General features: G+C 43.3%; 1 protein-coding gene across 5 annotated transcripts; it reads left to right on the forward strand.

Moving 5' to 3' along the window:
* Positions 1-14,735, forward strand: pum2 (pumilio RNA-binding family member 2). Of its 5 annotated transcripts, none has more exons than XM_086019679.1 (23): positions 1-178; positions 2,642-2,999; positions 3,296-3,364; positions 3,438-3,543; positions 3,685-3,872; positions 4,179-4,351; positions 4,484-4,820; positions 4,895-4,988; positions 5,636-5,743; positions 5,856-6,001; positions 6,579-6,702; positions 6,787-6,927; positions 7,227-7,532; positions 7,618-7,845; positions 8,611-8,878; positions 9,003-9,132; positions 9,219-9,353; positions 9,504-9,641; positions 9,974-10,099; positions 10,587-10,658; positions 11,487-11,608; positions 11,828-12,020; positions 12,417-14,735. In XM_086019679.1, the coding sequence occupies exons 2-23, from the start codon at positions 2,655-2,657 to the stop codon at positions 12,546-12,548; spliced, it is 3,681 nt and encodes a 1,226-aa protein (XP_085875805.1). In that variant the 5' UTR covers positions 1-178; positions 2,642-2,654; the 3' UTR covers positions 12,549-14,735. The 5 variants fall into 5 exon arrangements, with proteins under 5 accessions (XP_085875805.1, XP_085875806.1, XP_085875809.1 ...); XM_086019680.1 differs by having other exon boundaries at positions 7,230-7,532; XM_086019682.1 differs by having other exon boundaries at positions 2-178; positions 9,219-9,347.
* Positions 14,736-14,815: the final 80 nt, after the last annotated feature.

A 14,815-nucleotide genomic window follows, 5' to 3' on the forward strand; every position in this document is an offset into this window, starting at 1 on the left:
GCGCACGACGATGCAGTTCGCGCTACTTACCTGCAGGGGGCAGCAGCACGGGCCAACTATTAGCCGAGGCTATCAAAGCCTTGCACAAAAATCAGCGCTCTCTCCAAGGAAACAAAACAATATCGAATCTGGTTTACGGCGTGCCTCAAGCCCTGAGCCTCTCTCCATACGACAACGCGTAAGTATTGTGAGCTCCTTTGTTCAGTGTCGGCACACGGAAGAAAGTGGCGCCGCGTGTGTGTTGTACACACCGCTGCCGTTGTGCGAGCATTTCCCCTTTTGTTTAGCGGTTAAGGCCCCTCTGTTTGCAACTTGAAGGGGTGCCATGTTGTTTAGCCGCTGTGTGTTTGCTTGGTTTTTAGCTCGCAGACATCATCAACTTGCCGAGTAGCGCTAGCACAGCACCCGATGCGACATTTCTGCTTGTTATAAAATCTACAGTACATACCAGTAAAAAAAATTCATGTCATCCACTACCAAGCACTGCACACAATGCCCACTGTAAAAATCGCAGTGCTGATTTCTAAAGTAAACTTTGATGTCTAGCACAGGCAAGCCATAATAAACAGGCCTGGCGCGGCTAACGTTAGCTGGTTATCCATGGAGCGTGCTAATGCCAATTATAGTGAAACGGGCTTTGGTGTTCAGGTAAATTGGTCGTTGGGATAAAATTGTACTAAAATACTTTATAGAACGATTAAAATATTAATCCGCCATTGATATCCAACCGTGTAATCCACCAAATTAGCCGCTGTTAGCAGCTAGCTCGCTAGTTAGCTCGCCTGTCGAGTTAGCCTGGCGTCAGTTTGCCGCAACAACCAGTATATGTTGTTGAAAATGTTTGAATAATGTGTATTACAGCCTGATGATCCGTGTTAATACATAGCCATCACACATTTATGCACTTAAGGCTCAGTAGTAGCGGTGGTACAACGCCGTTTGTATGGGCACGAGCGAAGCTAACAACGAATGCTAACAAGCGGCACTTGTTTTGTTCTTTTTTTGTGTGCTCATTAATACCTTTTTACTTAAGAGTTTTTTAGTAATTCAGCACACTCTGTTTGAAATTAACGTAGCTCTATTGGAGGAGCTATTACTGTATTGGTCACTAAACTGTCTGTTTAACAAGTTATATAACCATTTAGATAGGGTCTAATCAAGATTTTCTATTTCATTTTGCTGAAAACATTGCAAAACAAGTTGGATAAATTGTAAACAAATTGTACATCTTATCTTAGAAACCAGATACAGGACTGTGATTTATTGTTAATAATAATGCCAACATAGACGGAAATAAAAACTTTGTCCACAATTTTACAGCAAAGCGACTACTAACACCATCACCAGACAACAACCTAATCTGTATCAAATACTCAGCACTCGTAAATCGGTTTTCATGGAGTGAACGTTTGAATAAATAAATATGTCGCTAGACGATGTTCATTTTTTTACAGATTTGGAATGACAATCTAAAGCAATATGACAATGGCCGTTACAAGATGCTGCGGTCATTTCAAGTCCAACGGTACACTTGCCTTTCCAAGCAACAAAAAAACTGTCCGTTGCTCACCTTGAAAATCCTAAGGAGAAAAAAATTAAGACATAGAAATTGTTATGACCAGGACAAGCCTTCACGGTAGAACATAAATCAGTTAAAGGTGCAGAATTTGCATCTTCCACACAAGGTACAGGATGTTACCCTTCGTCATCAGAGCATTTTTTGACTGGTCAGACAATTTCTGTGGCCTATATTTTGGTTGGTTCATATATAACAGACAATCGCGATTTTTAGGTCGTTTTATTACCTGTTTATTACCTGTAGGTAATAAAACGACCTAAAAATCGCGATTGTCTGTTATATATGAACCAACCAAAATATAGATAACAAGGAAGACAAAATGAACTTAATACAATAATGTCAGTCCACCTTTTTGGAGCAGCCTCCTATCCAGGATGTGCTAACTTCAGAATGAAACCTCCATCTAAAAAACAAAAGGCTACTCATCCGCTTGCTGCAAACGTCACCATGAAGAACCTCTGTTGATGATGGATTAGCAAGCAATTTGTCAACTCAAGCAATCATTTGAACTACACCCAACATAGACAGTATGCGCCCTGGTCATTGTTTGGTCAATTTTCAATTATACTTATGACTTCAATATTGGATTTAAAAATAAGCCATCAAATTGGCTTCAGGATCGACAGTCCCTTTGCTCTCAGTGGAAAGAACAAACTTTCAAGAGCTTTGTCAAAGATCCCAAGATCATGTAGCTTGCAAAACATTGTCACGTTAGTTGCATTACTTCTCAGATTTAAGCAACAAGTGATATGACGCATGTTCCTATCTTTTATACACGTCTGACAATGGGACTTCACATCAGCTTGGTTGCAGCTAAATTAAGGGTTGTGCCGACCAAACTAAACAGTGTTCTCCAGTTAGCTGGTTAAATGGTGATGTAACTGACCTTTTGGTCTAAATGATAAATCCGAAATAAAGATCAGCCGTCCCACACACTTTTAAGCAATAAAGCGGACCAAGGCAAAAATGTCATTGAAACTAATTTTCTAAATCAAATCCTGCATTAGATTGTGTGTTGTCCATCGTGTGCACATCGAATAACAACTTGCTGTTCTCTTTCAGGCTTTCCCGTGGAATGAGCATTCCATGCAGCATCCTAGGTATGAATGACGTGGCCTGGCAGGAGACGAGAGGTGGGATGCTGCATGCAAATGGCGCTCCTGAGGCCGGAGGTGTCAGGGTCCACAGCGGAGGGCCCCTAGCCGCAGTGGCGGGCCAGGCTTCAGGAGGCCCCCATTTACAGGGCATGGATAGGGTGGGCAACCCCACGCCGGGAACACCGCAGCCGCCGTTGAGCGGGCGTTCGCAGGACGACGCTACGGTCGGCTACTTCTTCCAGAGGCAACCCGGGGAGCAGCTGGGAGGTTGCGCGCCGGGCAAGCATCGCTGGCCCACCGGGGACCCTAATCACGTTGATCAGGTAGCAACACATTCATTGAATTGAAAGTTACAGGGTTGTGTTGAAGTGCTGGGTTTTTTTTCCCCCCTATTTTCTGACTGAATCATACCTAAAGTATATGCATTTTCTGCATTGTCAATTTAGAATGATGTCCTGTTTTTGTATAATGAAGGGATGGACATTTTATATGATTCCTCAATGAATCAAAGAAATAATTGACATTAATTGATTATTAAAATGATTATTAGTGAGCAGCTCAAATTGAAAAAATATGTTGCTAATGCATGTGTAAACATTTGTGTTCCTTTGTGTCTCAGGTCCGTGCTGTGGATGAAATGAACTACGACTTTCAAGCTCTTGCTTTGGAGTCAAGAGGAATGGGAGAGGTAGGACCTTTTTGTAATCGTAATAACTACTCAATTCTATGGCATAGATTCATCTCATTTTTTAAATTTGAAGCTTTTGCCAGCAAAAAAGCTGTGGGATTCCGACGAACTGGCGAAGGATGGAAGAAAAGGAATGCTTCTTGGAGAGGAGTGGAGGGACAATGCATGGGGGGCATCACGTGAGTCACTCACACCTTAATGCCATTTTTTTATTTTGATTACAGACGTGTGTAAAGAATGTAAAATAAATACGATTTGTATTCATCCGCTAAGTTTTTATGGCTAGCTTTGAAGATGTTTGATGCCAGCCTTTTCTTTAGACCATTCAGTCTCCCAGCCAATTATGGTCCAGCGACGGCCAGGTCAGGGTTTCCACGGGAACGGCGACGCCAACTCTGTGCTCTCGCCTCGCTCGGAGGGCGGCGGCTTGGGTGTGAGCATGGTGGAGTACGTCCTGAGTTCCTCTCCCGGCGACAAGATGGATGCCCGTTACAGGAATGGCGGCTATGTGAGTTGAAATACACTCGCAAATTTGAAGTTATTCTACTTTCCACACATTTATTGAAATACATTTGCAAATTTGAAGTTATTCTACTTTCCATACTATATAATGCCATTATGTCTTGCAAATGCCACGAACATGCCTTTTTTGTTTTCATATCAAATACTGTTCAAAACCAAAAATGCTAGGAGCCACTTAAATAACATGTTTTATTTAACTCGCCCCAAGTGCGTAGCAATTGGATTGTACCCACATCCCCTAAATTCTCGCCTTCGTGCCACCTGGACTTACCTTGTGTTATTACTAATACAGGGTGCAGGCGATACGGACCAGGACGGGAGAGAGAAAAATGATGGCCCTGAGAAAGTCTCTCCTTTTGAGGAAGACAAGAGCCCAGAGATGAAGGTGGGGGATGACGGTGATTCCGCAAAAGCCAACGGAAGAAGTTTACTAAACGGCATGGACAGAGACTGCAAAGACTTTAAGTATGTTTCTTTTCTTTCTTTTTTTTTTTTTTTTAAAGACGTTGGCAAAATATCCAACCTTTTGATAGGCTTGTAATATTTCTAACTAAGCCCCGAAGACTCATGTCCTAACGGGATTTATATGCCCTTCAGTCCAACTCCGGGAAGCCGTCAAGCTTCTCCAACTGAGGCTGTGGAGAGGATGGGCCCAAACCAGACAGGATTGGAGATGATGACCCAGCACCATGTCCACGCCCACGCCCACGCCCATGCCCACGCCCACGCCCACGCCCACGCTCATGCTTTACAACAACAGAACCACAACAAGGGCCCAGTGGAGGACTTTCAGAACCAGGAAGCCCAGAACATGGGTGGCATGGAGCAACAAGCCGGTGTAGAATCCCTCCAGTTTGAGTATGCAGGGAACCAGATTCAGGTGGACTCCTCCGGGACCCCGGTGGGGTTGTTTGACTACAGCTCACAGCAGCAGGTGTGGTTTCGGAACGAAGGACTGGTAATTGTAAGTTTGCAGCAGGCTCTGAAAGCTCTTTGGTCCATTTGCAGTTATTCCAGCGGTCAAATCCCCTCACGGTTCAGCAGCTCACAGCGGCCCAGCAGCAACAGTATGCCCTGGCAGCGGCTCAACAGCAGCACCTCGGTAACTTACCTAACAGGATGTTATTCCGTCTTCATGGTGTCGTCCAAGTTTTTTCCCCTGATTCTATAGAGTAATTTACATTGAGTTAAATTTGGTTGGTATTTTTGTTGTATTTTTTTTTTCCCCCCATTGTTAAACAATGCAAAGAGGAGACCAAAGTAACTGATACAAATACAGTACCTGAAGTGTGTTGTTTCCACCAAGCAATGCGCTTTACACATTTTACTCTTAAAACAATCCAGTCGAATAGTTGCAAAGTCCTAACAGAAGATCCAGCAGTAAGCGGCCAAGTGAAGGAGGAGATTTGTGCTCTGTGTCGCACAGCACGAGGCTGGTGTCAACTAACTGGTGGACAGAGAAATGTCTGCCTTCTTCTGTGTTATAAATGGGAAGAAATCCCCCCACAAAATTTCCGATTTACAAAAAATGATAATTACACTGGCAGATATAAAAAAGGTTCTATTGCTGTGTTTACATTTTATAATTTGCCAATTTTACTTGTCTGTCAGATCATAATATTTGTGGTGCTCATTATTGTAACTGTAGTGAACTCAAATGTATTTTAGTCATTTAGAGATTTAAAAAAAAATGTAGGAATTGCAATTAACCTTGCTGTTCATCTGTTTATTTTCTTTAACTTGACTTAGCTGGCCTTGCTCCTGCATTTGTGCCAAACCCTTACATCATCAATGCTGCACCCCCTGGAGCTGATCCATACACCGCAGCAGGGTTAGCAGCAGCAGCTACTCTTGCAGGTGATCACATGACACGCCTTGTCTGGTCTTTTCAAATTGGTCACATGTATAACGTTTTGGAACGGTGAGCAATATGAACTCACTACAGTGTTATTTTATTTCCCCCTTACAGGACCCACGGTGGTTCCGCCGCAATATTATGGTGTTCCTTGGGGTGTGTACCCAGCCAACCTTTTCCAGCAGCAAGCCGCATCCACTGCCAATCACTCTGCTAATCAGCAAGCATCCAATCAGGGACCAGGGCCAGGCCAACCTCAGGTAAACATGATGTGGCCATTTTACGTTTAATTAACTGCCTCTGCACTAGTGAGTGCCATGGCAAGAACGCAAAAGTGCCTACATAAAAGCAGCCGCGCTGTACCTGTATGTAGGGCTGCTCGATTATGGGGCAAAAAGTAGGAATCATGATTATTTTGGTAATAATTGAAATCACGATCATTTATTTTTGGGTACAAAACAAGAAAATGTTTAAACATAAAAAATATAACGACAGATAAATGTAAGTAAGTTCCTTTTCGACCAAATAAAATTTATTATAACATTTTTTAAAAAAAAGGTGCAACTGTATAAATTCAAGTATGATTCCCTTGTGTAAACAAACATAGTCCGTTGGTTATCAAAGAATATTAATAATCATGTTTTACGATTATGCCAATTTTGTAATCGTGGAGTGTAATAATCGTGATTGTAGTTGAATTTCGATTGATTGCTTCAATTGCAACATAAAGCTCACAAAGCTCCCTCACACAATTCCCAGGAATGGAGCTTTAAACTAGTTTTGCCTTGTAGATAAGTTACCACGGCGTTTTTATGACACGAACCTTCATACCTACAGGTAATGCGCACAGGAAACAACCAGCGTCCTCTTACGCCCGGTCAAGGTCAACAAAGTCAGCAGGAATCTCTGGCTGCAGCAGCTGCCGCTGCAAACCCGGCGCTTGCATACACAGGAATGCCCGGTTGGTGCATGTGCTCATCAGCACTACGGCGTGCAAAATGCAGCTTCCATTTTGACAAATTTGCTTCCTCGCGCCCCCGCACAGGTTATCAGGTGTTGGCCCCTGCAGCTTACTACGACCAGACCGGGGCACTGGTGATGGGCCCCAGTGCTCGAACCGGCCTCGGTGGGCCAGTTCGTTTAGTCCAAACGCCTCTCCTCATCAATCCTGCAGCAGCACAGGCTGGTAAGTAAATCTAGAGCATTGTCAACATCTTGATAAGTGGTACCTAGGATTGAGTTTATGGTCTGGACTGCGGTTTATTACATGGATAAGATTTGACATCCAATATTTATGTAGGGTTTGGTCCCAATCAACTCTGGCCTACTCGTAGGATTTATGTTGCTCTACTTCCTCTATTACACACTTTTTTCCCCCCCCGGTTAGACCCCTGAGGAAAAGGGCCAGCGATTGAACATTAAACAAGCAAGTTTAAAGACAAGCTTTTCCTGTGCCTCATCACCCGCTTTGCTTCCTCCGACCAGCAGCTGCAGTGTCTGCGTCAGGTTCCGGTAGCAACATGTCGGGTCCTCCGGCAAACGGCATGTACCGCTCCATGCCCCAGCCCCAACCTCAGCCACAGCAGCAGCAGGCTCCCCCGCAGAGCAGCGGCCTGCAGTCGAGTTCCTTCTACGGCTCGGGCTCGGTCCCCAACACCTCTCAGAGCAGCTCGCTTTTCTCGCATGCGTCTGCTCCGCCCCCGCCGCAGAGCTCCTCGCTGGGCTTCAGCAGCACCGGCAGCTCGCTCGGCGTGGGTCTGGCGTCTGCCCTCGGAGGATTCGGCTCTTCGGGTCAGTCGGCAAACCGCCGCGTCGCGTTGCTTGTGACGTTTTCACCTTTGCTCTTACTACAACGTCCCTCTCCTTCTCGTTGTAGTATCGAGCTCGACAAGTAGCAGTGTGTCTCGCAGGGACTCCCTGTTGACAAGTTCTGATCTTTACAAGCGCGGCAGCAGCAGTTTAACTCCCATCGGCCAGCCCTTTTACAACAGCCTGGGTTACTCCTCCTCACCCAGCCCCATCGGACTCACCCCCGGCCACTCGCCTCTCACCCCCCCACCTTCTCTGCCCTCCTCTCACGGGTCCTCCTCCAGCCTTCACCTCGGTGAGAGCATTTTTTTTGTTCTATCGTAGAATTAATCGGAGATTGTGTTTCACGCCTCAAGCCCAGTGGCGTTTCCATCATTGACAGTGACCAGCTAATTTCCATAAGATCGGGAGTTGTTTGAATGTAGAGGTTCCATCCAATAATTCTCTGCTCTGTTATGTAAGGGTGTTCCAAAATATTTGATCATTTCAATATGAATAACTTCATGCCCTAGTCCAGGGGCCACCCAGCTTTTTGAAGTTGAAATACTTCTTGGTTACTGATTAATACAAAGGGCTACCAGTTTGATACGCACTTGTGAAAAAAATTAATTTGTTCCAATTACGTTTAGTAATGGCATTAGTAGGGCCTGACTGATTAGCTTTAAAATACAAAAATGGGCAAAATAAAAAAAAAATTTTAAAAATCTTTTTTTTCCCTTTTAATCAGCCGATTACTGTTATCTGAATTCTATTCTGCCAAATATCGGAATCAACACCCGTCCGGGCCTAGTTATTATTTCACAATTAGCAATTATTGATTTTTCATTTATTCAACTACACTGATCAGGTTAATGCTTTCTCATAATTAGCTAATGCAGAACTATCAACTTTTTCCATAGGTATCTGCCAGTATTCACATTGACTACAGAATGATGCAAAACATTTTCGCGGCACCCTGTATTACAAAATCTCAACCGTTTTTTTTTTTTTTTTTTTGTATACAGAGGTCATGCCCGACTATTTCCATTTCATGGTGATGACTATTTTCCTGTCATTCCAGGAGGCTTGACGAACGGCAGCGGGCGTTACATCTCTGCGGCACCTGGAGCTGAAGCCAAGTACCGCAGCGCCGGCGGGACGTCCAGCCTATTTAATTCCAGCAGCCAGCTCTTCCCACCGTCTCGGCCCCGCTACAGTCGCTCGGACGTGATGCCGTCCGGCCGCAGCCGCCTGCTGGAGGACTTTAGGAACAACCGCTTCCCGAACCTTCAGCTCCGAGACTTGCCTGGACACATGGTGGAGTTCTCTCAAGACCAGCATGGATCAAGGTTTGGGAAACGAGCCTGGTTTTGGGAATTGCCGTTCAGCTATTTTCTCTACAACAAATGGGTTTGATGCAGATAAAAAAAAATATATATATATTTTTTTTGATGGCATTTTTTCTTCTCACAGGTTCATACAGCAGAAGCTGGAGAGGGCCAGTCCCGCTGAGAGACAGATGGTTTTCGGAGAGATTCTACAAGCAGCGTACCAGCTGATGACTGATGTGTTTGGAAACTATGTCATCCAGAAGTTCTTTGAGGTAGGGCTTGACGACGTTATTGATTTATTCGTGACTTGCTTTGTAGTCCTGTCAGATTTCGGATGTTGCGTTTCCTTGTGTTGCAGTTTGGAAGCGCGGACCAGAAGCTGGCTTTGGCAACTCGTATCCGCGGCCATGTCCTCCCGCTGGCTTTACAGATGTATGGGTGCCGGGTCATCCAGAAAGCCCTGGAGTCCATTTCTTCTGACCAGCAGGTAATTGTAAGTGCGATTTTCTTCCAAATCTGTTGGCTTGTTTTGATTGGCGTATTTTTTATTTATTTTTTTTCACACTCAGATGTGAGGCTTTCATTTCAACGCAGTCAATGTGAAAGGTCTCAGCTTTTCCTTGCAAATATGTTTTGGTTTCAGAGTGACATTGTCCGTGAGCTGGATGGCCATGTTTTAAAGTGCGTGAAGGACCAGAATGGAAACCATGTGGTGCAGAAGTGCATTGAGTGTGTCCAGCCTCAAGCTCTCCAGTTCATTATAGATGCCTTCCAAGGCCAGGTATGTGTACAGTATTGTATCAATGAAGACAAAATGAAGGGTCGTAATCTCAGCTGGAACGGGTGCCTTGCCTCAATTGATCATCGCGTGTGTCGTCCGCTTGAAATAAACTGAACCACACGTCAAGCAGGAATAGAATTTCTCATTATTGAGATTATTTTGCTTTGGTGTGTGTTTGGTGATTATTAGAAAAAAATATTTATTGCGCTACACTTAAATTTCTGTTCGTAGAAATATTTTTTCTGTAAGCAGGGGATACCCTTTGAACTAGAAAAGCGGCTAAAAATGGATGTCAAAAAAAAAAAAGTGTTTTCCTACGGCTGTTTTTGCAGGTTTTTGTCCTGTCCACGCACCCTTATGGCTGTAGAGTCATCCAAAGGATTCTGGAGCACTGCACCCAGGAGCAGACTTTGCCAATACTGGAAGAGCTGCATCAGCACTCTGAGCAACTGGGTCAGGTAAGAACGTCCACTAGGTTGTCAAGATGCCAACATTTTGACTTCAGCACTATACCTGCATAAAGTACTTTGATACCGGTAACGAAACGGTACCTCGACGAAAATCTAAAATAGCTCAGCTTCAGAAAACTATTTGTTTGTTTGTTTGTTTTTTTCAAATACTGGTATTTAAAAAAAAAAGGTATCGAGCCGTTTTTGATGCAGAAAAATCACAGTACGGTACCGGTATCTCGTGCAACACCATGTCAAATTGCAGATGCATTTTTTCGTTTTGTCTTTGTTCCCAGATTGTGTCTCATCATTGTTGTGCTTGTGTATGTGCATTTCTCCAACATTTCATATTTTAGCCTCCTAGTCAGTGTGTTTGCTAAATGTAAAAAAAAAAAAAAATAAAATGTGTATTTGTGCTGTGTTAGCTTTCATTACATCTGACATGAATATTCAAACATCCACCCTCCCCCACCCCCCCTTCACCTATTCCATCCAGAAATATCAAGGCGTATCATTGGAGATGACACCCAAAACATATTATACAGTGTCCCGTGATGCACTGTTCAAGGTCAGCGCAATTTGCCTCTCTCTCAAGGATGTCCGTGTTTTCTTTCCCTTCTTTTCTTCCCTCTTCTAATAATTTTAATGGTAAAATAGATGGAGTTCTCAACTTTTCGGGGTCCCTAATCTGCCGTTGTTTTTTTTTTTTTTTTTTTTATTTTATTTTATTTTTTTTTTTTTCTTTTCCCCCCTCCTTCTTGCCTTTCCACTTTCTCACTTAATGCCACAGAGGATTCACGAGGCTTCCCTTCTGTCCGATGATCCTCGTTTGCCCACAGCGTCTCCTGTTTAATCTGGTGCTTCTGAGCTTACTCCTTTGATAAATGATCCCCAAAGACCTCAAACGCCGCTTGAATTGAAACAATTGGCTTGCAAAACTGACGCAGGTGAAAGTGAGCAGACTTGACAGGAAATGCATTTGAGAGCAAATTTGAACGATTAGGGCAGGTGGAACAAATCGGTGGTGTTGTCTCCTTTCCTCTCACACCTAACCTAACTCATCCCGTAACTGTCCATCACCCATTTTCCGAAGGGGCAAAGATGCTGCTGGTTTTGTTGCCGGCGCAGTCCTTTTGCAAACCAGCAGCATCTGTTTTGTCTGACCTTCTGCAGTGATGACATCATTGTCAACTTGGGGGTGTTTCATTTATCTTTCCGCCCTGACCATGCATGATCTACCTCGTTACCGACCTCACCGGTTCAATCTAGTGCACGAGTGTCAGGCGAATGGGTGTCACGGGACTTCCTCGTAATGAATTTGAGAAAATCATTGATCTTGCACATACGTTGCCCCCTCCCCCCCCCCCCCCCCCCCCCCCCCCCCCGCCCTTTGCAGGATCAGTACGGTAACTACGTAATTCAGCATGTTTTGGAGCACGGTAGACCGGAAGACAAGAGCAAGATCGTTGCAGAAGTGCGTGGGAAAGTCCTTCTTCTGAGCCAGCATAAATTTGCAAGGTAAGTCGCCACAACATATTCATACCATTCTAGATTTTATAACTGATTTCATTCATACACTGATTTTAATTCAGTCTCAATTTTGGTTGCGCAGAAAAACATGCGTACCTCGAAAACTGTGATTTTACTCAGAGCAAAAATTGAAAGTCCAAATTCTCTGGCGTGTCTTGTTCTCCAAGTGCTAATTACTGTGTCACCGTCATGTCTTTTTCCCATCAGCAACGTTGTGGAGAAGTGCGTGATCCACTCCTCGCGTTCCGAGAGAGCTCTTCTGATCGACGAGGTGTGCTGCCAGAAGGACGGCCCCCACAGCGCCCTGTACACCATGATGAAGGACCAGTACGCCAACTACGTTGTCCAAAGAATGATCGACATGGCCGAACCTGCTCAGCGGAAAATCATCATGCACAAGGTAGGTGTGCTCGTGAAGGTAGTATCGGGCAAATTTGCAAGTTTGACTTGAGACAAAGTAAGTCCGCCATTTTGGTCAGTTTCAGAGATTCTTCATAATGAATTACCTTATTTTGTATAATACTCTAAGGCATTAATATGAAAGAGTGTTTATCAACTTCAGTTAGAGGTGTTGACTCGCTAAACACTTAGCGTCTCCAAATCCTACCAAACAAGTGTGTAAACATACACATATATATGCATGTAATAAATAAATCCTACGGACCGAAATGAAGCAGAGGTTCCATACGATGTTGACTTGAATTAGATAAATTTTTCAGTCCTGGTATCTGTGGGCTGACTTGAAAATAATAATATGACCAGTTGTTGACCCCCTGATTTCCCCACTTCCCCTTAGATCCGGCCTCACATCGCCACCTTGCGCAAGTACACTTATGGGAAACACATTTTGGCCAAGCTGGAAAAGTACTACATGAAGAGCGGATCCGAGTTGGGTCCCATCGGAGGCCCCACAAACGGCCTCATGTAGTCAAAGCCGACATCACAGATCCCCCCCCAAAGTGAGGTGAAGGTTCTCAGCATTTTCAGATCTTTTCACAAGCTGTTTTTTTTTTTTTTTTTTTTTTTTTTTTGGTGGGGGGTGACAATTACCAAAAGAAAAAAGAAAAAAGTCAATTTCACCCCAAACCGCTGTGATAACTGACACCTGCCACTGTTCCGCCCCTAGTGAGGTCCCAATTGCCCACCCCCTTGCCCACCATGAGCGGCATAAGTCAGCAGGCATATTTTGTCAGGTAAAGCACAAGGCCATAGTTAACTATATGTAACTGATGTATTTGACTGGTTTTCATATTGTATATTTTTTTTTTTTACCTTGTAAATTCTTTGTAAAAAAAAAACCAAACAAAACAAAACACATTTGCTGAAACTTCTTACAATTTACACCAGCAAGTGACCTATTAAAAGCTAAAACTGAGTGACAAAATTCCATTTGCTTTTGAAACCGACTTGTCTAAGTCCAGGTAATGTAATATTTACGTATGACCCCATGTCAGGGCGAAACAGTAGTATCCCCAGGCAAAAGTAACTGATTTCAAACTGCGTAGTACAGACAAATGCAAATCCCACTGTCCACAGGTGAGTGCTACGTGTGAGGTGCCACAGGTCTTTCTCAAAAGACCTTTTTTGCTTCCTTGAACTGGGGGAAACAACTCAATGGTCGTGTTTTTAAATGGGGCCTTTTTCCCCTGCCTTGTACCCCGCCCCCCACCCCCGGAACGAAGTTTACCTTGTCGGTCAGCAGCCTAAAGTCTGTTGTTTTGGTACCCAAAGAGAGTCGCTGAGCCCAAAGAGGCTCCCCATTTTACATTGGTCACACGATGTAACAGGTACTAACAAGAGAAGGTATTAAGTTATACAGGGGCTTGGTTTTAAATGAAACTATCATAGCGACGATTTAATGATGTGCTGAGAGGCATTGGCGGCATGCGGTGGCAGGTGGAATTTTGTTTTTGGCCCCCCTTGATCCTTTGTAGTGTTTTAAGTAGGAAATGAACACGGCTCTGAGCTAACTTTGTGTAGTAAATAATCATCTCTTGCTTAAAAACTAGTTTAGTGTAGCATCTTTTTGTGTGATTCTTAATTGTTGCTTTCCGGTCGCTGTGATGGACTAAAGGCCCCCACCCACCCACCGAAAATCACCTCCCACCCCACCACCTAAGAATAGTCAAAATTTGTAAAGGGGAGCTTTATCCCAGCATTGTACATGAGATGGAATTATTACTGGGACTTGGAAGAAGGGATTTTTAAATCAGATTTTTAATGCTCCAATGTTTGTATTTTTCAACTCTTTTGATTGGATGCCGGTGGGGCCATCTAAACCTTTACAACTGTCCTGTAATACTTGTAGTGATGGCTTCTTTGAATTGTAGAATATATGTAGTATATGTGCAGTCGGTAATTGTAAGATTATTATTATTATTATTATTATCATTATTATCTTAAGTGAGAAAAAATGTCTAGTGGTGTTTGACAGGCCTTGCAAACTTGTAGTGATGCTTTTATTCCCTCTGTACAGTTGTACATTTGTAACTGTTTATGCTGTAAATGGGATGTCTTCTACATTTTAGTGGGGAGAAAAAGGCAAAAAGTGTGCATTTTGACGTGTGTATATTCATCACTCCTTTCCCCCCTTTTGAATATTATGTATACAGTTTTATTTGAGCAAGTATTGTTTTAAAGAGAAAAATGTTTAAGGCTTCACAATCTGGCATGTAATTTTGTTTTTAATTTCCTATGGGAAAAGGCCAGCCTCTTATTTGTACTGGAGCTGCTGTAACATCCACTGTTGATAGTCTTTCTGATGTGTGACACTTTTAAAAGAAAAAAATGGATTTTTAAAGCAAAACAAACAAAACAAATCCTCAAAATCAGAGGCTGCCTTTTAGTTGTCTGCTGACCTCACAGGATATGGCAAATATTTTTGTACAGAAAAGGCTGTATTTTGGAACGGCTACTACCTTGTAAGCAAAAAAGCATTGTAAAATATTGTCAATTATATAAATATGAACATATGAGTTTTGTCACACTGTCAAAGTCATGTACATTTTCAGGTGGCCTTATGTACATTTCCAGCTGTTAGATGAAGAAAACAAACTCATTTTTTTGGAGGCAGAATTGTGACTATGTATGATTAAACTGTTCTTCTAACATTTGACCTGCATTTTGTCGTTTTTGTCTTTGATTTTAAAGACTAAAAATCCCTTTCCATAGCGCGTGTCAACATGATCTGAAAGT

Source organism: Filicampus tigris, chromosome 20, assembly GCF_054856515.1.
Source record: "Filicampus tigris isolate MCC_2025a chromosome 20, RoL_Ftig_1.0, whole genome shotgun sequence".
Classification (NCBI taxonomy): Eukaryota; Metazoa; Chordata; class Actinopteri; order Syngnathiformes; family Syngnathidae; genus Filicampus; species Filicampus tigris.